At 34.8% G+C, this 26702-nt stretch overlaps 2 protein-coding genes and 1 pseudogene across 2 annotated transcripts; 1 reads left to right on the top strand and 2 right to left on the bottom strand.

The window, feature by feature from the left end:
• Positions 1-15652: 15652 nt before the first annotated feature.
• Positions 15653-18351, top strand: LOC113281607 (ubiquitin-conjugating enzyme E2 2-like). Its single transcript, XM_026530395.1, has 6 exons — positions 15653-15961; positions 16801-16952; positions 17107-17132; positions 17243-17332; positions 17620-17708; positions 17895-18351. Exons 2-6 carry the CDS (start codon positions 16828-16830, stop codon positions 18021-18023), a joined length of 459 nt encoding a protein of 152 aa, XP_026386180.1. The 5' UTR covers positions 15653-15961; positions 16801-16827; the 3' UTR covers positions 18024-18351.
• Positions 18352-19825: 1474 nt separating this feature from the next.
• On the bottom strand, positions 19826-22283 carry LOC113279063. Its single transcript, XM_026527776.1, has 7 exons — positions 22247-22283; positions 22073-22163; positions 21915-21968; positions 20712-21075; positions 20149-20584; positions 20019-20059; positions 19826-19864 (listed from the first exon to the last, which is right to left on the bottom strand). Exons 1-7 carry the CDS (start codon positions 22281-22283, stop codon positions 19826-19828), a joined length of 1062 nt encoding a protein of 353 aa, XP_026383561.1.
• Positions 22284-22288: 5 nt separating this feature from the next.
• On the bottom strand, positions 22289-25622 carry LOC113281609 (annotated as a pseudogene).
• Positions 25623-26702: the final 1080 nt, after the last annotated feature.

Genomic DNA, 26702 nt, shown 5'->3' on the forward strand with positions numbered 1-26702 from the left:
TTAACTTCTCTGCAGATAGTTTAGCAAAAGAGGGAGCACTATTAAGAGCAGGAACAAGAAATATACATATAGGGAGACCACAGTCTCTGCACCGTGTTGAGATGCCTGGAGTGAAGTATTATAGGTTTTGTAGATAAGATCTTTTCCTCTTTTGAGCATGTTACTATTTTTCTATATGTTGTTTTTATCTTTTCCTTTTATCTTATTTCCCTTGTGATCTGAATTCAGTTTTTTTAATGAAATAAAATCCTGTGATTGAGCAAAAAATAATAATTTAGTGAGGCGATGGCTAGATATATTAAAATTCTCCCATAAAATATTAACGTTCATACCAAATATGTAATATTCATTTATACTAACAACTATACTGCATATTCTGTAATTATCATCATCCATCCAATGTTTTAACAGTTTTGGCTCAATAAATTTTAAAATAAAATATCTTTTCTCCAATATAATTATACTATTGATGGAAGTAGTCCTAACTTCTTAGCAATAGTCAATGTTAGGAACAAGAAGATAGGTGATCTCCCCGAGTCCTCGATTGCTGCTAACGCTTTCCAAATTTTCTCTTAGCAAATAAGGGTTATGAGATAATTTATTTGATGATACAGAGTTATGCAATAAATGTAAACATACATTAGTCACGGTTAGGTCTCTAAGACTTATTTGAATATTAAAGATAATGTAAACATACATTAGTCACGTTTTTTAAAATTGAATTGATTGGTAAATCTTCAAGGAATCAAGAGAAGAAACGCATGAAAAAATAAATAAATGTTATCTTCGGTTTGCACTGCACAAATCTTTTCTCTACTCCGAATCACAACGATTTATGTACTTTTACTGCATTTTTGTGTTTCTTTGTGTTATATTATTTCCAGTTTGTTTAATTTAACTGCATATATTGTATTTTTGGATTTTGGAGGAAATTATTTTTCTTCATATCTTGGTATTCCCTAATGTGAAATAATATTTTTGTAAAAGATTCACTGGAATCCTGCATGTATTTCACTTCTTCTGTAACTTGGGACTATGCTTTTTTGAGAGATTCCAACTGACTTTACAATCCGATAACACATTACTTTTCAATCCATATATGACTTACATGATTTTATTTGGTAATAGTTTGTAAAATCTATCGAAAAAGAGGAAGTAATTGTAATTTTGTAAAAAACTGAAACTGCAAAGAAAAGGACGATGTAAACTTTTTGTCGTTAGCTCGAATTATACTTACTACTATTATTAGGTTAAGTTTGACGAACATGTGACTGATACCTGATTTTTTGTATTTGTTTATATGTCTTAAATCAGGTCAATGTTGAAGTTATCAACTCGATCAACTGAAAAATGCTATGGCAAGCAAACCTAATGACTTTCTTATTATAAGAGACATGCCTACGTACCAATTCATAAAAACAATGTTAATTTCATTTTGTTGATTGGTAATTTATTAGGATGGAAATATATAAGGGCATGCCATTTTTATGGAATATCTCGTATGTGTTTTGACCAAACATAACTTTTTCAGAACATTTAGTCAAGCCAGTGATCAATTAAAAGATACTGATGAGCTAGACGGTTTACAGTTTTGTAAGTTAAATGCCTTCACATATTCATGTTATATTTGCAATATATTTAGTTTATGGGTGTTACATTGATAAACCTATGAAGATTTTTTTTCAAATATCTGAGTCACGTTTAATATGTTGGTGAACTTGATTTGGTAGATCTGATGAGTTTCATTCTGATTATACAATAAAATGTTATTAGTTACATGTTTGTTAAATTTTTTTCCTTTTTTTTTACTCTAATGAATTTTTTTGATCATTTATACCGCGACTTAGAACTTTTTTTTCTTATTGAATTTGAATTTGTAGGAACGACAACAGGCACAAACTAGGTGATAAAAGAGTTGTTCAGATGGATATGAGTATGTTAACACTCCAAGAGACATCTTTACAGGTATACATAATTTCTTATTCAATTGGCTCAACGAAAATTAGATTAATGATGTATCCAAACAATTCTCTGAGAACTTTTGGTAAACATGTTGTTTGTAGGAAGGGTTTCGAGTAACGAATCCGTTCAATTCAGCTTCAGTACAATAGGAGTTACCACTAATAATTTCTTTACTGCTATTAATAAGCTTGGCGAAGGCGGTTTTGGATTAGTACACAAGGTATTTGAATCACTTAAACATGGCGCTATTAAGAACAATGGTTAAGTTGTTCACGAACCATCAAGCATCCGCGGACTTCAATAACTTTCAAATACTAAAACATTTTGTGAAAAATTTGTCATCTCGGATTTCGGTAACCTTTCGTATCCATAATATTGTGAACTGTCTAAATCAGTAATTGTACTCAAGTTACAAAAAGTGTCATAGAACATCTCAAAGTTAGAATTTAACTTATCAATTCGTGTATACGAGTTAATTAAATAATAATTTATTAAGTCTTACTATTTATAAGTTCGAAGTTCGTGTACTGAGCAAATCAGTTCGTGAATCATAAAAACTAACTTGACGACTCCTATGAACTTAATACGCAATTACGATATGTCGAACAATAAATTGCACTCAACCTATCATACGATAAGTTCTTTATTGATTGAATTTATGATTCGAGTTTTATCAAGTACTAGCTTGAATTTGAGATTTCTTCTTTGCAATATTCACCATAATACTAAAGTCATACGACATTGTCTCAGTATTTAGAATTGTAGATAATATGAATAAACGGGATAAACAGTCTTCATATACCTTTATTTATGAAGTTCCCCTAGATGTCTTTGTTGTTCTTTAGTCTTCAATCTTCAAGGTAGATTACTGTATTCCGATACTCAACTACCATGCTTAACTCATATTCTGAAACTGACCTTAGTAGACTATAAATCAAGATATAGTTTTGAAACTTGTGTATTTGATTGAGCGATGCTCTAACACGACCACTTCTACACAAATAATCTAATTCAATTAATAAAATTTAAAGACCCCAATTTTTCTGCAAGTAAAGGATTATTTTTTTCTGGGTTAGAGTTGGGGAATTGGAGGTTCAATCATTAATTATATGTGTTTTTTGGTGAGATCCCATCTGATTTGGATTGGTATGGACGGTCAAACCACATATTAATTACTATAATAATAAGACATATTAATTTAGATTAGTCCGGATGGTTTAAAAGTAATGCAGTACGGAAGCGTGAATAAAGAATTTTGATAGTAAAAGTAGAGAATAGTTGAGAAATCTCAATATTGGTTTATAATAATGTGTTCTAATACAAAGGACTTGTCCCCTATTTATAGAGAAGACAATAAAACTCATATTCCTAAAATAATTCTAACACTCAAACTTGAAAAATAAGAAATCCCTAAAGTAATTAATGCTCTAGAATTTTATAACTTCTAAAGATAAGTAATTCTAATAATAAAACACTTCCAAAAATAATAAAGCCTAAACATAGAATGTTTTACATCAGGCCCGCCAGCTTGAAAAGAACTCGTCCATGGGTGTAATACCAAAATCAAATCAATCGGAAAGATAATCACCGACTTCAGCATAAGTGTGAATTTCCGGAACATTAGGGGGATCTTCTGTTAAAGAATTATCACCTGCTTTAATTATAGCGGTACGAGAATGATTGCTACGACATTCGTGAGATTGGTGATCTGGTTGCCTGCACTTGTTACATCTTCCTGTAGTCGGGCGAGCATATGGATTTGACTTGGATGTGCCAACTTGAAGTGGAGGATTAGTAGTAGGTGCTGGTGACATACGAGCATTACTTGTTTGAGACGAATTCACAACAACAGAGGGAGTAAATGTAGGTGTAGGTAACATGGGTGGAAGTGATTTAGTGCTCATAGGTGTATGTGGTTGATTATAGTTGGAAGCTGGGGTGTATTCCATGTTTTATGAAGACGACATCGAAACGTAATGGTTATCCACAACGGACTCCGCCTTTATAGCCAAACACACATCATCATTCAAAGTATGGATAGATTGTAAGGCTAAGCGTTCTTGGATATTTTTCCGCAAACCATTCATAAAACGTGCAGCTTGTTGGGAGTCATTTTCAGGAAAACCATTAGAAGCAGATAAACGATAAATTTAGTTGCATAAACCGAGACAGTACGATTACGTTGTACGCAATTATGGTATTCACGGAATAAGACTTGATCGTAATCAACGGGAAAGAAGTGAACCTTTAATAAACGACGCATGTTCCCACCATGCAGAAGCAACAATTTTGAGCTTAGAAGCGACACAAATAACCTGTTGATATTCAAGAATATTGTAATACTTAAAAATATTTTCAACTTCAGTTATCCAATCAATAAAGCCTTCAATATCACGGTTGCCATTAAATTGAGGAAGAGCATTCGCCATTCGATAATTAACCTGATTATTGTTTGGGACTTGAGAAACTTCGTCATCATCACTATCTTGTTGTCTTTGATGTTGAATAATACGACCATTCAAATTGGCTTCACCGTCGCGAGGTTGATGGTTATTATTTTCTCTGTCATTGCGAGCTTGATGATTATTATTTTCATCGTTTTAAAGGTTATTATTTTCACCATTACGATTAAGGATAAAAGCAGCCAAATTGGTTGAAATTAATTGAAGTTGGCGTTGGGTCTCGAGTTGAGATTTCGTAAGCTGACGTCGGGTCTCGACTTGAGCATCCGTAAGTTTCTGTTGGGACTCTGAAATATCACGTACGAGATCTTCAAGACTAGCACGATTGTCTTTTCCACTTTCTTTCTCTTTGCCTGTCATGGTGATACACAATTGGTTCTCGTAATATAGACAGAAACTGGACAAGGGGAAACAGGACAGCAAGGGAAGCAAGGAGAGTCTTGGAATTGAGTAGTAAACGGCTGGAGGTCGAGGAAAGCAAGGGAAGGCGAGAACAAATGTTTACTGGGAGGGGAGTTTACTGGAGAAAAACTAGTGGACAGAATCAATTAACTAATGATTGAGATGAACAATAGTACTAGGAGGTAAGAAAGAAGTGGTGGACTGAATGATTTAGAACAAGACAGAAAAATGTGGAATGGTTTTGCTTTGTTTAGTATACGTAGGAACATATGGGAATCAAAGAATAAGGAGATGAAATTAGTTAATGGTGAGTAAGATATAAGATGGAAACGATTTTCGTAAATTCTTGACAGACGTGAATCGAAACAAAGCACCGTCGACGACTTCTTTTTTTTTTTGGGTAACTAAAAGATAAAAGGATAGTTGATGTTTAGAAGAAGAGATGTGGAGATCTCGATAAGGTAGAGGAGACGAAAGGGTAAAGAAAATTTAGAAGAAAAGAATAAGAGGACCGTAAGCCGAAGCTCTAGATGCCACTTAATGCAGTACGGAAGTGTGAATAAAGAATTTTGATAGTAAAAGTAGAGAATAATTGAGAAATCTCAAGATAATAAAACTCATATTCCTAAAATAATTCTAAGACTCAAACTTGAAAAATAAGAAATCCCTAAAATAATTAATGTTCTAGAATTTTATAACTTCTAAAGATTAATTATTTTAGGAACTATCCTTAATTTTAGGGATTTCTTATTTTTAAGATTTAACGTGTTGGGACAACTTAAAGAAACTATCCTTAATTTTATTAGAAGAAGGACTTTCCCTCGAAAGTGAACCCATTGATCCTTTCAAATATGGGTATCAAACTCATCTCCTATATCCTAAAAAAAACTAATTTATTTATTTTATTTTATTTTTAGTTATAAAAATAGACGTTATAATTCCATGAGTCCGGACCAAAACTTTTGTTTACACCAAACAAATCGTTTTCCTTTATATGATATTTTGAGAATTAAAACTAAGAGATTGATGCTCGTATCTTCCTGGACACCTTTATCCAAGAAAGAGTCATATTCTTCAACTCTTCAAAATGTTGAAGATCGATGGCGTACTTTGCTAACAAATTTTCTACATGATTAACACTTGTATGTGCATAAGTGTACTTCCAGTTTTTAAATTGAGAAAGTAATATCGAAGTATTTACCGTGAGATTTTTAGTTGTCCATTTGATGACATTCAAATTTCCAACTAAAGCTGAAATAACATTCTTGCAGTCTCTACACTGCAACTTCGAATGAAGCTTTTGACTCCGCCTACTTGTAGTCTAGTGTTGTCGCTGGACAACATCCAATTCCAATGGTTACACCTACGTGGTTTAGAATAATTAGTACCAGACCAACAACCTTAGTTGTATGATAAATGATGCGCCGAAATGAATTTTCAGAAATAGGTTTGTTGGCCATGTGCATGTTTCAGTCTAGCTTGTGGAAATTTCAGATCTTATTGCACCTATAATTATGGTATTTAATCGATCATAAAACCCATTCTTGATAAATTTCATTATTCCATGCACCTGTAAATATACCTGCTCAAAACCTACCTGTAACAGAAAATGGGTGATATGCCCAGAAAGGTGTCATTCGTGGTTCAGTTGGACGAGTAAACTATCAACATGGTTGAAATTGACGGGAACTATTTAAACACGAAAGTGAGATAAACTCTCTTTTATTACCTAAAAAACATCGATGATCTTCTCATTCTCTCGACCATCACCGGACATAATCAGCAACCACCACTGTTTCTTTTACTCTACCATCATCTTTCTCCCCTCCTCCATCAACAATAACTAACATATCATCTTTGTCCCCTCCACCGTAGTTGAAATTGGTTTCTCCACCTTTTTGCTCCATGACAACATCAACAGTATTACGACCATCATCTCTTTCTACCTTCTATACTATCGATAATAACTACTGCAAACACCAATTCCACAACCATGAAAGATTTAGCCGAATTAGGGTTTGAATCAATCAATTTCACAAAATGGCTCATGATTCTCCTAAAACTTGTAAGTTTCAAAACCCTAAATCTATTTTTGATTTTATTTTCAGAATAGCATGCATTGATTTGTTGTGGGTTATTTTTGTTTCATTTAAATGGATATAACTTGTGCTTGAATTGTTAACTTTCTTTTGATTTGAAATTTTGAATTCCTTATGATTGATGTGGATGAAACTGGTTTTATCATGTTATATATTGGGTTAAGTTTGGTTTTATACTTGGATGACACCAGTTACATCTTGTTTTATAGAAAAACTAATGAGTCGGTTTTTGTTCTTTCTGGATAGAGTTCTCACTTTGTTTCCTACTTTTATAAAGCAAATTCATGTCTATGAAGGAAAATCTAGCTATCTTTTGGGTAAGATACAATCTTAAATCCAATTTAGTTGCAAGAATAAAAGCTCTGGATAGGCTTCCCTATTATCTCCAATCCCACTGTATATATAAGTGATATTGTGTTCAACTATAGAGAAAGTAAAACAATTTAACTTACCATCTTAAAATAGTATGAAAATTTTCTACAATACCTAGTAATTTCCTCGCAGTTGGCGCCTTTTAAGGAAACTGTTAGAGCGTTGCTCGGTCGAACCCGCATGCGTTGCTATCTCAAGCATGTTTATCAATGTTAGTGATCAAAACTATAAGTCTTGATTTCTAGTCTATTATAGCTAAGTCTTGGACTAGGATAGAAAGTGTAGTTGAGCTCAAGAACTCCATAGCGATCATCATATAAGACGAAGGACTACTCAAGGAACTGGTGGATCTTCATCGACTAAAAGGTATGTGGATACTTGAACTTATCTATCACTCAAAAGTTTATCTACTCTATCTCTTATTTTGAGACAAAAGTCGTTTTGCTATATAGACTTTGATTATACACATTTGTTATTTCGAGCCGAGTTTATCTCGCCTATCTATTTCTCGAAATATGTGTTGGTAAGCTTTTCCTTGGCCAAGTTCATCTTTACCTAGTGACGAAATTCATGACACGTTTCAATCACCTTGAAAATTGCTTACTTTGACGAAATATCCTCTAAGAATGTTTCAATGGTTGAAATGAAAGTTTAGATTAAATAACCAATGATGGATATAAGCATTGTGTGGCAACACATATATGTATAAGTCCTTTTTTCTTGAACCGAAGTTTGCGAACTTTGTTGATCAAGAGAACCGGAACAAGAGTCGTGAACCCAGTCCACGAACTGGCGGAAGTTCTCGACCCGAGAAAATCTGCTGGAGTTTGAGAACTCCTTCCGGGAACTTAAGTCCGCGAACTAAGTCTGCGAACTTAAGCTGGTTATATCTAAAGACGATTGTTTGTGAACTTATTTATATTAACTAAGGAATGCTAAATGCAAACCGTGGCTATATAGTTCATGAATCGATTCGAGTGAATCAAATCGTTTTTGCTTCGATTGTAGTTGTGTAGTTGCATAAGATTTCCTTGCAATTGAACAACTCTCTAACTAGTTCATTTGAGTCATTTGAACTAGTTATGGTGAAGAAGAACATGGTTGATATGAAAGTGCTCATATGGCTAACCATTTGATTAACTATTGTTGAACCAACAAATGTTCATGTTTGGGTACGGTTACATAAACCCAAAATAGTAAATTTTATTTGTGTATAACAATCTAAGTTTTCGATCCAACGGTTGAAAGATATTAGCTTGAATCTAATCAGGTTTTCATCTAACGGTGAATATTGAATGCTTTGTTACGAAGCTAACATTGATTGCAAACCCTGATTTGAAAGACTATATAAGGGAGAACTCTAACAAATGGGAAACCTAATCCCCACACCTCCTGTGTGATACTAATTGTATTAGATAGAATCGATTCTCCTTTAAACTTTGGTTTCTTCTTAAAAAGCAGGTTAACGACTTAAAGACTTCATTAGGATTATGAAGCCAGAACGATACTACTTTCTCGTAGTTGTGTGATCTGATCTTGCTGATTCTATCGTTTTGAGTACAATCGTAACGATTGGCTTGAGATCTTTATCTCCGATAGGCAAGATATAAAAGTAGTCACAAACATCTTCGTTTCATCGTTTGTGATTCAACAATATCTTCTTTCGTCGCGTCGATTAAGATTATTCTGAGGTGATTGATAATACTAGGTTTTTCTTAGAGAATATAAGTCCGGGTTATCAATTGGTTCATGTTCACCTTGATTTATTAAAAGACGGAACAAAACTTGTAGGTTTATCTGTGGGAGACATATTTATCTATTATATAGACTTTTCTGTGTAATACATATTTGTTTATTAAAGTCTTTGACTTTGGGTCGTAGCAACTCTTAGTTGTGGGTGAGATCATCTAAGGGAATCAAGTGCGTAGTATCCTGCTGGGATCAGAGACGTAAGGAGCGCAACTGTACCTTGAATCAATGTGAGATTGATTGGGGTTCAACTACAGTCCAGACCGACGTTAGTTTGTAGTAGGCTAGTGTCTGTAGCGGCTTAATATAGTGTGGTGTTCAATCTGGACTAGGTCCCGGAGGTTTTCTGCATTTGTGGTTTCCTCATTAACAAAATTTCTGGTGTTTGTGTTATTTCTATTCGACATTATATTTTGTTATATAATTGAAATATCACAGGTTGTGCGTTGTATCGATCAATTGTGAAATCCAACCTTGGTTGTTTATTGGAAATTGATTGATCCTTGGATATTGGTCTTTGGTACCATCCAAGTTTATTATCCTTGTATTTGATAAAGACTCGTAAATTCTTATTTGCTTGAGTAAAGATCAAATCAAGTGAGAGAGATATTAACTCCTCAATATACTTTTCTCTAGATTGAGTCTGACCGTCTAGTTGATTCTCTAGAAATTATATTGGAGTTTGTCCATACAGATTTCTAAGCGAAATATTGGGTGTGGTTGTTGTACCCCTGCTTTTTCAGAAACTGTCACAACTTTGAGCATACAAAAAGTTTAGTAGACTTTTGTTATGTGTATTAGACTCCGCCTTGTTATTAGTTACCTTTACTGTAATTGGTAATGTTGGATTAACTTCTGTAGCTTACTTGTTAATCTGAATCTTTGTCGTCAAAAGAAAACGCTTTCTTGTTGTTGCAAATATGAGCAATTATAAACGAAACTACTAGTGATGGGTATTATCAAATGAGATGTAATTGAATGAGTTTGTCTCTGACTCTTAGTATTGAAATGCTAAATTTCTTCTAATTTATCTGGATGAAACTGGTTTCGTCCTGTATTTTAGTGCAAATTGGAGTATATGATATATTTGTAGAAGGTAGTGATTTTAATCAAATTAATTAGTTGATGGATATGCAAAAGATCTCTTGTGTTGGTGGTTAAGTATTTTGAATGATATTTCGGATGCATTTTACCTTAGTTTAAAGAAGATGTGAATGTCTAGAACTCCTAAAATGGGAATGAAACCAGTTTCATTCTATTTTAGATTATGATGGTATTGCTTTCACCCATGAGTAAACATGGATGATACTGGTTTCGTCATGTTTGAAATTTTTTATACAAGTTTAAACATAGATGAAACTGGATTCATCATGTTTTAGATCGGGTTGAAATTGGTTTCACTATACTCTAGAGTTAACTTTGATTTGATTTGTTGTAGAAAGCAAAAGAAAGAAGAGTGTCGAAGCAAGAACGAAGAGATATGAATGTTGTTGGCAGGTAAGCAACACCCAAGAATGGGCATATGTTGTGAATGTGCGTGGTTGGCAAAAGAAATGAAGAAAGTTTGTCAAGAAAAGATGGGAAGAAAACCTTTCGATCAAAAATTAAATCAATGGTTGGTTTATTGGGTTTATTGAAAATCACAGGGAAACAATAAGAAGAATTAAGGAAGATTGGATTTTGAAATTTTTTAAAGTGACAAAGAAGGAAATATGGGCAAAGTCGAATGTACAAAAGCTGCTAATTACTTTCTGAATGTACATCTTAATTTTTTTGAATCTGGATTAGTCCGTGAATGTCAATTATACAAGAAAACTTTTCTTAAATTAGCTTATACAATAATTTAAAGAGAAATTAAATAGATCTTTATTGAATATGTAGGATGAAACCAGTTTCTTCCTAGACAAATTTTTTTCTTTAAAAATATGCAGGATGAGCCTGGTTTCATTGTAGCAAAAAATCTATTGCATTCACACAGGTTTAATTAATCTGTTTTCTAAATGAATTCATTCAAGTTTTATCAAAAACATTGAAGAACAACTGTCAAATGAATCTAAGCATTCAAAAATCTTGATTTTTTTGGACAGTAATTTAAAATGATTATTCAACTTGAATTCTTCAAGGATGCATGAAACTCCATTTGCATTCAAAATTTTCAAACTTAACATTACAGAATGTGATCATTAAATGAAACTTAAAATCATTGTCAAAAACCATATTTCCATACTTCTCATGGAATCGGTCCACTTAGGTTACTCGATATGACATTAAAGTACTAGATACCAGGAGATACTTCTATTGAATTTTTCTACTATGCAGGTGTTTTATATCCAGGCTTTTCCCTCCAAACACTAGCTTATTTCTCTTTGCGAAATTTTATCAAGCAGGTGCAAGTTGTGGTCCGTATTATTGTGTTATTCTTCTTTTCTAGCTATTTCTTATGCTTCAGTTTCTTGCAAATTGAATCCACAATAAACCCATAACTCCCATACTAAGAAAATCCTCAATATACACCATTTAGTCATGTTAGAGCACTGCTCGGCCAAACTCGCAAGTGTTGCTATCTCAAGCTTGTTTGTCAAGTTTAGTTGCCAAAACTATAAGTCTTGATTTCTAGTCTACTTATACTAAGTCTCGGATTATGATAGTAAGTGTAATTGAGTATTAGACTTCACGGCGTTCATCAAATGAAGACGAAGAACTACTAAGGGGAGCTTGTGGAACTTCATCAACAAAAGCTATGTGGAGACGTGAACTCATCTATCACTCAAAAGTCTATCTACTCTATCTCCTATTTGAGACAAAAATCGTATAGCTATATAGACTTCGATTATACCATTTGATGTAGACTCGGAATATTTCGTATTGATCATTCGATCACTTGGAAATTGCTTTGAAGCTAATAGTTTCTATGAGACAGCTATTGTTGTCTTCTAAGAATGTTTCAATCATTGAAATGGGAGTTCAGAACAACTAACCATGAAAGGATATAGCATAGTATGCGTACTTGTATGCTAAACTGTTGCATGATATTCCAAGTCCGGAACCATAGTATGCATACCCGTATGCGTACTGGTTGGTTAATGAAAGTCCGGGAACTTAGTATGCATATCTGTATGCATACTAGCGTAAGTTCAGTTCCTGGAAATTCAACTGAGTTTGGAGGTATGCGTACCCGTTCGCATACTTGCAAACCCAAACCTAGTCCGGCCACTTAGGTATGTGTGCCTGTTTGCATACTTGAGTAGGTTATGTTCTAAAATCAGTTCGTCCATGAACTAATACATATATATATATATATATATATATATATATATATATATATATATATATATATATATATATATTAAGGAATACAATCTTTTGGAAACCTGTGGCTATAATGTTCATGAATTGATTCAAGCGAATCAAAATCGATTTTGCTTCAATTATGTCTTGTATACTTCTATGAGAATATAAACAATTGAACAACTCTAGAACTAGTTTCATTTGAGTCATTTGAACTAGTTATGGTTAAGATGAATAAGGTTGATATGAAAGTGTTCATATGGCTAACTTCGGTTAACTATTGTTGAGCCAACAAGGTGCACACGTTTAGGTATGGTTACTCATATCTAAATGAAGTCACTTTTCATTTGTGTGTAATAAGATAAGTTCGATCTAATGGTTGAAAGATATTAGCTTGAGTCTATTAAGGTTTTCATCTAACGGTGAATATTAAATGCTTTGTTACCAAGGTAGCATTGATTGCAAACCCTGATTTGAAGAGTATATGAGGGACAACTCTAGCAACTACCTAATCCCCACACCTCTTGTGTGATACTAGTTGCGACTAGAGTCGATTCTCCTTTAACCTTAGGTTTTTTCCAAAACCCTGTAGGTTAACGACTTGAAGACTTCATTGGCATTGTGAAGCCAAACCCAACTATTTTCTCTGTAGTTGCGTGTTCTGATCTTGTTATTTTCTATCGTATTGAGTACTATCTTCTTTAAGATTTTCTCGAGATTTAATCTCCGATAGGCAAGATAAAAAGTAGTCACAAACATCTTCGTCTCATCGTTTGTGATTCCACAATATCTTGTTTCGCTACAATATGATTAAGACTATTGTGAGGTGATTGTATTACTAGGCAGTTTTTCGGGAATATAAGTCAGGTATATCAATTGGTTCTTGTTCACCTTGATTTATCAAAAGACGGATCAAAACTCATAGGTATTTCTGTGGGAGACAGATTTATCTATTCAATAGACTTTTCTGTGTGAGATAGATTGGTTTATCAAGTCTTCGACTTTGGGTCGTAGCAACTCTTAGTTGTGGGTGAGATCAGCTAAGGGAATCAAGTGCGCAGAGTCCTACTGGGATTCAGAGGCGTAAGGAACGCGACTGTACCTTGATCAATGTGAGATTGGTTAGGGCCCAACTACATTCCAGTCTGAAGTTAACTTGGAGTATGCTAGTGTCTGTAGCGGCTTAATGCAGTGTGGTGTTCAAATCTTGACTAGGTCCCAGGGTTTTTCTGCATTTGCGGCTTCCTCGTTAACAAAATTTCTGGTGTCTGTGTTATTTCTTTTCCGCATTATATTTGTTTATATAATTGAAATATCACAGGTTGTGCGGTAAGTTCAATAAAATTGTGAATCTGACCTTTGGTTGTTGATCGAGTTGATTGACACTTGGATATTGGTTTTGATACCGTCCAAGTTGTTTCTTATAATAATCAATCTCACGGGTTTCTATCTGTTTGATTTTCTCATTACATTAAGAAACGAAGATATAACTCTTGGATATATTTCTTGATTAAGCTCGCTTTATTAGTTGGTGCTCTCAGAATTATATTGGAGTTAGTTCATACAGATTGCATAAATGAAATATTGGGTGAGGTTGTTAGACCCCCGCTTATTCAAATCATATTGACGGCAACAACATGCACCTCTCACTGAGTTTTCAGAATTCAAACTCTTTACAAACTCATCGGCTTTGTTTCCGTCTTGAAAATCCATCTCAGACAAGATCCTTATCATTATTGAACCATAAAACCTTACTGAATTTTTTCTGTTCATATCCTATTTCAATGGCAGAGATTTCAGTTTTCAACTGATTTTAGCTTGTGTTCTCTTGCTATCATTTGATTTTCGACCAAAACCCATCTTCTGATTCTTCACAAACTCTCATGTACACCCCTTCAATCTCCCACCGTTTACCTTCAACATCAATGAAATCAGTCTTTCTTCTTCCCTTTTATTCTATTAACTAAGTTGTCCTTGAAAACCCGTGAATAAACAACACACGACGATGTGCCTGTACAACAGTGGGACTTAGCAACAAAGAACAATTATGGGCATAATGGTCACTTAAAAATAAACTTTTGTAATATTTTTGGGCAGAATACCCACACTGGATATTAGAAAAAGTATCTTTTCAATTTATGGATATTTAAACAGTATCAAATGCTACTCGTCTTTTACGCCCATAAAAAAAAGATGGGTTATTTAGCAAATTTTGTGTAATGTTTCCACATAATCTATGGGGTTTCTAAATACCGCCAGGGAGCTGGGCAATGAACAACTTAGTCCATGATTCTCTGACTTTGTAATCCTCTATCATCCAAACACCAAACTTCAATATTTCATCTTTACATACTACTCCCTCCGTTACTTTTTAATAGGCCAGTTTTTATAAATAAATATTTCAAAAAAATAGGCCAGTTTCCTAATTGTGAAAGTCAAATGTTACTCTAATTTTCTGGGACCACTTTTCTTTTAACTTCTTTTGATGACAAGTGTTATGTGGACCATTTCACTTATTTCTTTGGCTGACAAGTGTCATGGAGACCATTTCACTTCACTTCTTTTATTGACAAATGTCTAGAGGACCACTTTTAATAACTAGTTCTCTTAATTTCCTTAATTTTCTCAAAAAAAAAACTGACATATTAAAAAGTAACGGAGGGAGTAGTATAATGCAAAGGCACCCTCGTAAAACACCCAAGAGCTTGTGAGGTCTGTATCTGTAATTCTTATCGCCAAATAGTTCATAGACCAGAACCCAGTAAGCATCTAGCTTTCCAAATTTTCTAAAGAACAAAATCAATACCATAAATAAGTGGAAAGGCTTTAATCTCCCATAGCATTTCTAATTGTACTATTATTCCGAAAAAGAAAGTATTGCCGAGTTTCAACAGTCTAAATTAGCATTTCACACCATTTGGCCCAGACCACTATCAATTCAATTTCATTCCCTACACTGCTACACATTGAAATGAGAAAATGTGCTCCATATCATCAAAAATATTTTGACTAATTTTGACACTAGTTGACACGAACTATTGAAGGCATTTCCACAAAAATGGAGGACTGGGTGGGCAGGGTAGACTTATTTTCCTGAAATAGTCCCATGAAATAATCGGTTTGTGTATGAAAACACAAGATTGACCGAGGAATATCCAGCAATCCGTCCCCTGTGAGAGAGTGGCCGAGACTGAGAGCCTCATTTCACGGTTCAAACCCTTTCTATTAAAAATTGTATTGTCAGCATTCAGCCACTTGGAGCATATTTCCTCAAAAGGAAGAACCACTTGGAGCGTAAGGTGGAAGAACCACTTGGAGCGTAAGGTTAAAAAATGGTGACCATCATTGCACTAAAAGGAAGAATCCAGTCACAACCCTAAAAGAAATAAAACCCTCTCAAAACCCTAAAATTCTCTCCCTCTCTTTTCTTTTTATCAGTGTGATTCCCTTGATCAGGATGTTTTGTCTGCCATGATCAAGGGAATTTCTTCTCTGACCTCTCCGTCTTAAATTTACTCTTAGAATTCTAGGATTTTGAACTAGACCCACAATTATAGAAGAATTCCTAAGTATTAAACCTCTTTTAGCTGATTGGGCTACCAAAATTCTCTCTTCTTCAGCTCAAAGGTGAGACCTTTTTCTGGTTTTATGAATTTCTAACTGATATTCTACCCTAATGTTGGTAACTGATCTTACTGAGGAAAAAGTGTTGCTCTAGTTAGTTGTTTGTAATTCTAGGTTTAGCAATTGATTGGCGCCTTCTTACGTGTGAGCTCAGTATAGGGTTATGCTATTAAGGCGTTTCCTTGTTCAATTAGCAAATGCAAGAACTGTTTAGTGTTTGGTCTTTACATTTCGTTTGAGCTTGGTTTGTCGATTGTTACTGTTTGAATTAATTACTCGATTGCTCAATTGACATGTAGAAAGTTCTATGCTTGTGTGGACTCCTCAATTCCGTTGAAATTGGTGTTCTTGGTTGGTCTATTTTGTGTAGCCCTGAGATTGATCTCGCCTTGTTTGACCATGATTTGTATGCTTAATGAGGGATTTAGATTTTTTGTGAAACATGTGGATCTTATTGATGTGTGGTGGAAATGACATAGTCCTTGTGTGTAAAGGTGTATAACCAATATCATGTAGTAATTGGTTTGCTCGCATAATGAGAACATATTTGTGTTGCTGATGATGTCATAATGTTCTTAGTCTTCTCTTGTTTGTCCTTTGCTTAAACTGTGATGTACCTTGTATGCATAATGTTGTCATGGTGTAAATTATATGTGGTGGAAGTGAAATTGACATGCAATAACTGTGTTGATGTTGAGTAGAAACATATGTGATAATCATTTGATGTACACTTAACGGTGTTCTTTTATTTCCCTATTTTGTGTGGTTCGAGTACTATTACTGTGATATCAGTTAGTTACACTTGACGTAGAATTCGTTTTGACTAGTTTTTTTATGCTCAGAGCTCGCAGGAACATTAGGCAGTAAGGATGTCAACTCCATCAAGAAAGAGGTTGATGAGGGACTTCAAGTGGTTGCAGCAAGATCCTCCTGCTGGAATTAGTGGTGCACCTCAAGACAACAATATAATACTTTGGAATGCTGTTATATTTGGGTAAGTTTGTGCAAAACCAATTGCCATTTTTGTTTCTTGGACTTTATTTGCTCTCTAATATGCTATATTCACTTTTCTTTTGTTGGAGATTTATTTGGTTACATTAGTTTTGGATTTTCTTAATTTGACTGATGTCTCCTGCTTTCTTATGTAGCCCTGACGACACTCCTTGGGATGGAGGTGAGTCTTTACTTTTCCCCGAGATCTATATACGAAATCATGCTAGGTCTTATGGTAACATTTTTCTTTTCTCATCCTGACTTTTCTTTTCTTATCCTGACTATTTTCAGGAACGTTTAAGCCGACTCTACAGTTTACGGAGGATTATCCAAATAAACCACCAACCGTCAAATTCGTCTCCCGAATGTTCCATCCAAATAGTAAGCACAAAAAGCTATGCTTCATTCTCTGCACAAAAACAATGCTTTAATCTCTGCACTTATTTGCATTTTCATTTTTTAGAGTTTAAACCATTAGTTTTCTTCATAGGTTAGGCCAGTATTTGTGAATAGTTATTTGTGAATAGTTTTAGGTCTCGAAGACTTCTTTCGATTCTTCTCTTTCCTTTTACTTTTCAATATGTTACTACTTTTTTATCTCTTTGTTTTTTTTTAAGTTTTGTGTGATCTTGCAAGCATTATAATCCTTCTTTGATAAATTTCACCAGTCTACGCTGATGGGAGTATTTGCTTGGATATCCTACAAAACCAGTGGAGTCCTATATATGATGTAGCTGCCATTCTTACTTCCATCCAGGTGCATTGTTGTCTCCCCACCTATTGCCTAATTTGAACAACATCTGTGTGGGATTCCTAGATTGTACTGAAAGTAAATTGTAGATTCAGAAATATTTTTCACATGAAAGTCATGTATCTTGTTGTTGCATTTTGATTGACTACATTGTAAACTCTGTTCTAACTTCTAACTGAGTGTTTATGACAGTCGCTGCTTTGCGACCCGAATCCAAACTCCCCTGCCAACTCTGAAGCTGCACGTATGTATAGTGAGAATAATCGAGAGTACAACAGAAAAGTACGTGAAGTTGTCGAGCAGAGCTGGACAGCAGACTAAGTATATAACACCTCATCTAATAGGGCGAGTTAAATCTGTTGTGAAAGCTCGGTATTCTGTTTGAGCAAATGCTGCCTTCCGAACACCTCTTATATTATTAAACTTGTCCATCAACTTTAAGTATCTGTACTATGTTCAGCTTGGTTTGTTTAACTTTATAGACTGAATGGATGTTAGTCATTTTCATTGTTTTCCTTGGTGAGGGTTATGTTACATTTTCGTCCACTTTATAATGCATTTATATTTTTATTGGTTGTATCATAATTTTCATAAAAGAATCGTGTAAAAACCTCTTTCGGACGGTATATTAATTGAAATGAAATATAAAGCAAAGACTTTTTTTGGGCAACTAGATTCATGAGGTTAGTTAGAACGGAAAACAAAATAACAATGTTTTGGCTGTATGACAACAGGAGTAGACAAATTCACCCTGTGAAATTGTCGTCAGCTTGTCATTGTTTTCTTGACTAGCTAGAAGAGAATGGGTTATTGCTCTTGGCAGTTTCAAAGGTTAGAGCACTGTGTAAAGTGGATTTTGCCAGATGAACTCGTTGGTAGTTATAGCCTATAGGCTCAAAAGGAGTAATTGATGAACTAAAATATTCTAGTTGGTTTTGTCATCATTTTCTAATGAGTGCTGAAGTGACATCTCCGTTTACGTAATGAGGGACAATGTGACATCTGAATTCCATTATTTGATTTAATTATGGTAGTTAAGTTACGTGATTATTAGCACATTTTCTAGGTTACTAACTAGGGACAAACTCGCAAATCTTTAATAATTGGGCCATGGAGAGTGAAATCCAGGCATGCCTCGTTTTCAGTCAAATTTTGTCCACCAAACCAGAGTACAAGGCTAATGCTTGTGGGATGCACATGACCAAGCATCTATTTTCTGATCATACCTAAAAACATGCAACATGGATTTTGCTGTTGCAAATCTGAGCGTTATGAGCGGGAGTTTGATGGTGATGGAAGAGTTCAGTGGCTTAAAACAGGCTCCAGAACCAAGGACTGCACAGAAGGTGAGGCATATCTGGAGGCCGCGACGGAAGAAGCAATGTCACTCCATCATTATCAAACTGACTGCAATCTTTTTCTGTCCGTGAGGATCCCACCAGAGGGCCTTCTACTTCTAGGTCATGAACTAGATCAGAACCATAAGAAGCCGAGCCGTATTTGAGGCAGAGAAACTTCAAACCTGGAAACTGGTATTCTGTAACCCTCAACAACAAAAGCTTTGGGACTGATGTAGCTCAGTGTTAATGATGAGAACAACCCTGAAGGACAAGATGATGACTAGGACTCAAATGAAGGATCTAGAAGTCGGACAACATAATTGTAATTCACTATCTTTATTTAATAATGTATCAGTTATTCATAGGAGTGATTACCTAAGAAAGTTGGCACTTGTAGTTGGATACTTAGATGGTTGTTCTCTGATAATGCTTGTTTTAGATTTTCTCGCATGTATTATTTCATATATTAGTCATGGGAGTTGACCATCTTGCTGTTCATCATGGTTGGAATCAAAAAGTTCTAACTGCAAAGTTTCGAGTTCATAATTGTAGACAATACCATTTATAATCCATCCCAATATATAACAAACATACTGCAGGAGTTCAAAAGAAAAGGAAAAGAGTTGGACCTAAAATCCTCTATGACACACTAAACTTTAGAATAAATATATAGAAAAAACACTTTCTACAACAAGAAAGGATATAAAAAGAAACTATAATAACTTTAGTAAACAGAACATTTTCCCATATGCAACTGAACCAGTTCTCTTATATTCACTTATTCTACACTTCAGTCAAGCTAATCTCTTCCATCTGCTGGGCCTGCAATATAAAAAACAGAAAAGGTTAATAGACGAAGAAGCAATACAACAGAGCATAATAATCAAACCGAATGAATAATCAACAACAGCCTAAACAAAATTTAGAGTGAATAAATCTCTAAAGTGCAACATTTAAATTAGTATTCATATGCTACCATATTTTCTTTGTAGTCTTGCTTTTTATCCTCAACTGGATCTGCAGGTTGCGAAGAAAAAGTTGGTGTTTTAGTGTAAGATTACAAAATGTAAGACCCAAGGACACAGTAAAATAATCATCAGCATTACCTAATTCATCAGCAGACTTGTTATCACTGTTTTCCTTGTCCTCGGTAGTTTCCTTTTCTTTGTTAGCCTTTTGCCTACTAGAAACTCGTTGAGGTTTCACATGACTGTCATTCGATGATACCTTGTTCTTTGCAGGAATTTGTTTCTTAGCACCCTCCTTAGTTGAATCTGCAATAGACTTGAAGCTTTCTGAATTCAAGGATTTGGGTTTAAGCTTTCTAGATTTAGTAGTTGCACTAGAAGTGCAGCTACTAACATCTTCTTCAGTGGATTGAGTTCCCTCAGGTACATGTGAACAAGTCTGGGAAACTTGTAGTTGTTCCAAATCTTCAGAAATGCTGTAGCTTTTGAGTAATTCATTAACAGAATCTCCAAATTCAGTAAGATTGTTTCGCAGTGCATATGCTTTCAGTTCATCCCTCATCCGCTGAAGAGGCTGCAATTTTTATCAGAAGCACAGGAAACTCAAAATCCGGAATATTTTGCTTAATTATTTATTTATTACCTTATTCATGATAAGAGATGAAATGGATATACCCATTAGTTATGAAAATAAATTGTACCTCACATCCTGCCTCGAGGGCTAGTTTAAAGAAACCTATTGAAATTATGTGCTTCCCAACAGATTCAGCGAGTTTAATCTGCATAAGCCAATACGATGTTGAGGCCAGAACATTGAACTTTCGCTGGATCAGTGACTTGGAAACATCAGAACCAGGTGTTCCGGCCTTTCCTTGACTAGCATTTGACCTTTTTCCTCTAGCTTCAGCTATTGGTGTTATGGTACCAATTGATCTTGGCGATGGGCTGACAGTAGACTTGGTAGGATTGGAGAGTCTACGAGGTGGTTTAGCAGACTTGTCCTTTTCTTTGGCAGAGAGTTCGAGACCAATGACACTTTGACAACCTTTTGATGCAGCTCTGCCCCTAAAGGAACCCAAAGGAAAAATGCATCAGTAAATATAACTCACACTGGAAGTAAGCCAATACAAGTGAATCATAATTCATAATTTTATGCAACATTAATGATTATGTATCTAAAACTTGCTAAAATGTAGTGCACAAAACATTCTGGTGCAAGGACATCAGAACTGATAGAGTGTTTAAGCACTAGATACAACAATTTTGCAGACAATAAAGGAAGATTATTTCACAACAATCAAGGTGGCATTATGACATTGCCAATTTGTTCAAAAGAAATCCATAAATATACAGAACAGTTCTCATGTACTAATGGAAACAAACCAGTCTTTTTGCTTTTGATCATTTTAGATAATAAAATTTGTTAATAATCTTAGGAATATGTCTAAACATAAGAATGTGCCCTAAAAATTGAGGGGTTTATTCTACATTATGATCACTTATGACTTACTTTCAACATGTAACGCCATCACTTAATATCCACATGTAACTTGGCGCTTATGGGTAAGCATCAGTTGTGTACCATCCTTACAACAAAAACTACATCTACAATAAAGTGACAGCAATTTTTTGGCATGGACAGTTGATATTACCTCCAATAGTATTCCATCTAACCATCCAACTAACAAGGATCAAAAATCAAATGTGTCACCTAATAGCATATAATGTGTACCCTGAATGTAAAGGTGAAACTCCATCCATCAAATTGTAAGATAGAAAGTTGTCTGTCAAATTCAACTTAAAGGCAGATATAGAATCTCCGCCTCTTTAATACACAGAGATAACCATGATATATCCCTATTCTCCAATTTTATAAATTTCTACCAACCCGGTCTATCTATTACCAAAATTGAAACTCACAATACAAACTAAACCCAAAAATGCAAAATGAATCAGATCTGTAAAACATAGATCAAACCAATTACTGAAGAATTATCTATTCAGTAAACCCTAAAAAACGAACACAAAATTGGGGTAAAAAGAAGAAGTTTAGGAAATAAACCGCTTCGAAGATGGCGTAGTAGTCAATGTCTCCTCTTTCACTTTAGTAGCCGATCTTAAAGGGTATCGTAACTTTGATCCTGGAGTGGATCCTGTAAAATGAAAACATTAAAAACCAAAACTAGTCGAACAAATAGAAAGAAAAAAAAGTTGGGCGTAGATTGGTAATAATCACCAGTAGTTGCAGCCTGATCCTTAATTGTTGAATCCATAGAGAAAATGTTTTAGTGAGAGAGAATGGATAGGAGAGATTTTTTCTTTAGTGATTCCAGAGAATGATAGAGAGAGGAGATGAAGAAAGAAGAATGGAACCGACGAGAGTAGATAAAATGAGGAAGTTATTGAGAGAGAGAGAGAGATTTAAGCGGGAAAATTCAAATTCAAAATCAGAAAAAACCGTTTCCGTGTAATGATTCCCCTGGCAGGGTTATGTTGGAGTACTGACCGTTTGATATTTTATTAGACGGTCAAAGGAATTGTCGACGATATCAAGGGTGTCCAATTATTTTGTTAGTTGGATTCCACTAACCGCGTAGGCGAAGTGTCGATCAGTTTATGGATTTGAATTTTAAAATGACATTATTAACCGCCCTCCCTGGAATTTGAATTTGCCCTGAAATTGGATTGAAAGTGGTTATAAAACACGCATTCTTTAGTCATATACATATATATTTGTAACTACCACGTATTCACAATCAAATACTATTTTTCTTCCAAAAATAAGAAAAATAAATCAAGCACTTTTTTTAGATGAACCAAAACCTCCAAATCCCATCAACGCTGCAACATCAGTGTCTACTTCCTCGGACTCTTCCTCTTTAGGCTTCTCTTTCTGATGATCCAAAAAAGAACGTTAACCATTCGGAATTAAAAACATTGCAGTCTCTAGGGGGGAAATGATGGCACTTAAGAAGGCATTAATTATATGCTTTTACGCGTAACAATTCGATTTATAAAGAATACAGAAGTGCCTTAGTTACTTGCCTTCTTCTCTTTTTTCTTTTCTCGCCGTTGGCGCTTGCGCTCTTCCTCTTCTTGTTGCTGCTTAAAGGTCAGCTCATCTATGTCTGCAAAACCAAGATAAATCCCAGCATACTACAAATAATTATTATTGCTAGACTAGATTAACAGGTATTTGAGATGAAAAAACCCTAGGATTACAAGGTTGACAACAATTTTATTTAGTTGACAAACAAAAGAATTCAGGCTCTAAGATTGGATATAAAGTGAACACACACGAGAACACTAATACACACCATGACCATAATGTACATAATCAGTCTTTACCTTGCTCTGTAAAGACTCCTTCAACTTTACGTTTCTTCAGAGCTTCGAATCGTTCTTGAACCTGTTCAACCATGAAAGAGGCTTCCCTGTTACTGCATATAATATATTAAGGCAGTTCAGACCTCAACTGCCGGAACTTGGATATATTTTTGTGGGTAAAAGGGAAGTGTATATACCTGTTGAAGAGATGCCCTTTCTACTCTCATTGACATACCCAAAGCTCTTTGATCTAAAAGTAAGATGAACAGTAAAAAATCACAAGAATAGATCCTCAAGGTTGAAATATGAACATGAATAAGGCAACACACTTAAGTTTTTTCCCATTTATGTGGTCCAAGTAGTTCGGGAATCTTTTACAACACATTTACAAACTGAGCACAAGTATCCGGCCTGAAAAACAAACAAGCAGTCGTTATTTGAAAAGAAATGACGTGAACACAGGAACTATCCCAAGAAAGATTTCGCAAAACCAGCTATTTTAAATACAAAGGATATCATGCTTTTATTTTTTGTAGGAAAGATCTCTTAAAAATTTAGCGAACTGCGAAACTAGCAGGGACTGAACCCTGTTCAAAGGTACATTTACAGCAAACAACACCAACTGTGCTAGCAAACATGATAATTTCGCAGACGAAAATGTAGAAAAAAATGATAATTTCTTAACCAAAATAGAACAAACTACTTAAACTGTATGATTCTAGTCATAACCATGGATAGGCAGGTCTATATATTATGCAGTTGCCAGTTGAATTTAAGGTAGAGTCTTTTGTTTGTCCACTAAATCAAGCAATTGAAAAATGAAAAGTACGAGCCATTTATGAGTTTGATCTCAAAGAATGCGTCGATCAGGACTCATAAACGAGGGTGCACCCCAGATAATGATAATGATCCCTTTTTCATTAGTTCATCAAGATTAGTTATTACATGCCATGGTAGTGTAAAATTGAAACTTCAAGAGCTTTTAGTAATCTATAACAGAACATGGGAAGTGAATATTCTGCGAAAACCAAGAAATGAACAATCTAACCAGGATGTCAGTTCTGCAGAAAAATATGGACTAGAATGTACCTGCTGACTTGGAGGTGCTTTTGGAGTAACGACCTGCAAAACAAGAATAAAATTGTCTCGAGTCGTGAAATAAGAACAAAGAGCTAAACTAGAGTAATCAATCACAGATTGTTCCAGAACACATGGTATTGTGCAAATGCACAAACCACCAAGAAAAATCACGATTCAAACACAAGAGTTGGTCCCAGACTATACATCTTCTACAAATCAGAAAGGATGTGTTACCAATTCTATTCGACTCTACTACTAAACCAATCGAAAGTTTCACAGTTTTATCATTTAGCAAACACTGGACTTAATCACATACTACCACTAATCCAAATGGCGTAATTCTAGACAACTCAACTGGCTATCAAAGTTTTCGTGGAATGTTAAAAAAGTCGATCAGCAATTGATAAATAAAAGTGATGTAGTGTCAACTCCATTAGAATATATCAATGGCTACAAAAGCTCATTTTTGAACAAACATTGAATCACATGCCACCAGGCCCACCACTAACCCATCGAATGATATAATTTTGAACAACCCAATTAACGCCTTCGTTACATGTTAAGGTACAGATTCACAGACAACAGTATACCCAAGATGCCAAAAAGTTTAGGTACTGCCGAAGTAAAAAAGGAATGTAATGAACCTGACTTTTCCCCAATCTAGAATTGAGATCGACTTCATAATCTCTGCGTTTCAATGGTTGTCTTTGCACTGGAGGTCCTTTAGCTAGCAGCATACCAACAACATTAGCCTAATATTTCACATACGAAAAGTAAAATTCGAAATTCGCAGAATGCGGAAACACTTACACTTAGATTTCCGACTATCCTCCGTCTCCTACTCAACAAACAATATAGAAATTATAAATTAATTTATATTAGTATTAATTAGCAAACGGAGGAAGAAGAATAAACCCTGGAAAAAAAAATGTTTGAACCTGTCTTTCTCGTTCGCCAGCTCGTTCTTCATATTCTTCTCGATCAAATTTCTTTCTGCGAGCTCGTTCTACATATATTGTGTAAATATTAATCAAATCATTCATTCAACAAAAACAAGAACAATTAATTAGACGGAGATAGAGGCATAAGCTCTGGGACATGGTGTGGAAGTAAAGATTGATACTAGTCTCTGTAGGTGGTTTCTGAAATTTGAATTAGCTTGGAAATTCGTTGGAGTGTGGTTGATGGGGTTGGCAAATACCAGGACTTGATGGGGTTTGCAAAAACCTGGACGCTTGGAGTGTGTATTTTGAATTGGTTCGCTAGTCTATCAGATTCGGACAATATACGGGTGGTAAGATTTTCACACCTTCTCTACACTTCTCGTAATATCGATTCGTATTATTTTATTTAATTTTTCTTGCTACGAAAGAGGCATTGTATTAATAATATTTAGAACTACAATTGAGTTGACAGGAAATCAGGAATGATTCCCACCGCTTATTACGAGAGTTTGATCTTCTACAACGCTTAGCAGCTTTATCAGCTAATGAATTAAAATCTCTACTGAGATGTCTAGTCTGAATGAATGAAAAAGAGTTTAAAAGCAAATAGCAATCATATAGAATGGTACTACTAAACCAGCATAGGTTGTTCGTTTTATTTTCCAAATAATCCACGACTTTCTTTGCGTCACTATAAAGGCTAATGGAGTTCAGGTTTTTGCTTTTCGCCCATCTTATAGCTTCCAACACTGCCAGACACTCTGCCTCCTCTGGATTCCTTGCTAAGCAATTGACAGTTTTGCATCCCTTGTAGTTACATGTTCCTGTAGTTATATAAATACCAATACCAGTATTACTAGTGTCTTTGTCAAAAGAAGCATCACAAGAAATTAAGCTACAATCAGCAGATAATTGATGGATAAATAAAGGACAAGATACACAAGGATGAGTATTCTGAGAACTACTTGTAGAGTGAGATGAATGTGCACTCTCAGAAGAGATAGAAGCTATAGTATCATTGGTCAGTTTAGTTGCTAATGTAGTCGTAGTAATTGGATGAGTATTCTTCTGCTGAAAAGTTTTGAAGTATCTATCTCCCCATATACTCCATACTGTAGTAAGGATCTCTATCTGTGTGTTCACATCTTGGCTATTATCAAGCCACTTACCCATCTAGTCCTTAATATTAGGATTAGTTGTTGCAACCTACAAAGCTAGATGCTCATTTGGAATAGCAGACCAAACAGATTGTGCATATTGACAATGTAATAACAGATGTTCAGTTGTTTCATCAGTGATATTGCCACACATATTGCAAGTAAGATTATCATTATTCCGATA

The sequence above is a fragment of the Papaver somniferum genome, chromosome 5 (assembly GCF_003573695.1).
Source record: "Papaver somniferum cultivar HN1 chromosome 5, ASM357369v1, whole genome shotgun sequence".
NCBI lineage: Eukaryota > Viridiplantae > Streptophyta > Magnoliopsida > Ranunculales > Papaveraceae > Papaver > Papaver somniferum.

Coding starts and splice junctions, on each gene's coding strand:
- LOC113279063 (XM_026527776.1), bottom strand. CDS start 22,283: ATGGATTCAACAATTAAGGATCAGGCTGCAACTACTG. Junction 21,076..21,914: donor TATTGTGAGTTTCAATTTTG/GTAATAGATAGA, acceptor GGGTTCCTTTAG/GGGCAGAGCTGCATCAAAAG. Junction 20,060..20,148: donor CAAGTCTGCTGATGAATTAG/GTAATGCTGATG, acceptor CGCAACCTGCAG/ATCCAGTTGAGGATAAAAAG.
- LOC113281607 (XM_026530395.1), top strand. CDS start 16,828: ATGTCAACTCCATCAAGAAAGAGGTTGATGAGGGACTTCAAGTGGTTG. Junction 17,133..17,242: donor CGACACTCCTTGGGATGGAG/GTGAGTCTTTAC, acceptor GACTATTTTCAG/GAACGTTTAAGCCGACTCTA. Junction 17,333..17,619: donor CCGAATGTTCCATCCAAATA/GTAAGCACAAAA, acceptor AAATTTCACCAG/TCTACGCTGATGGGAGTATT.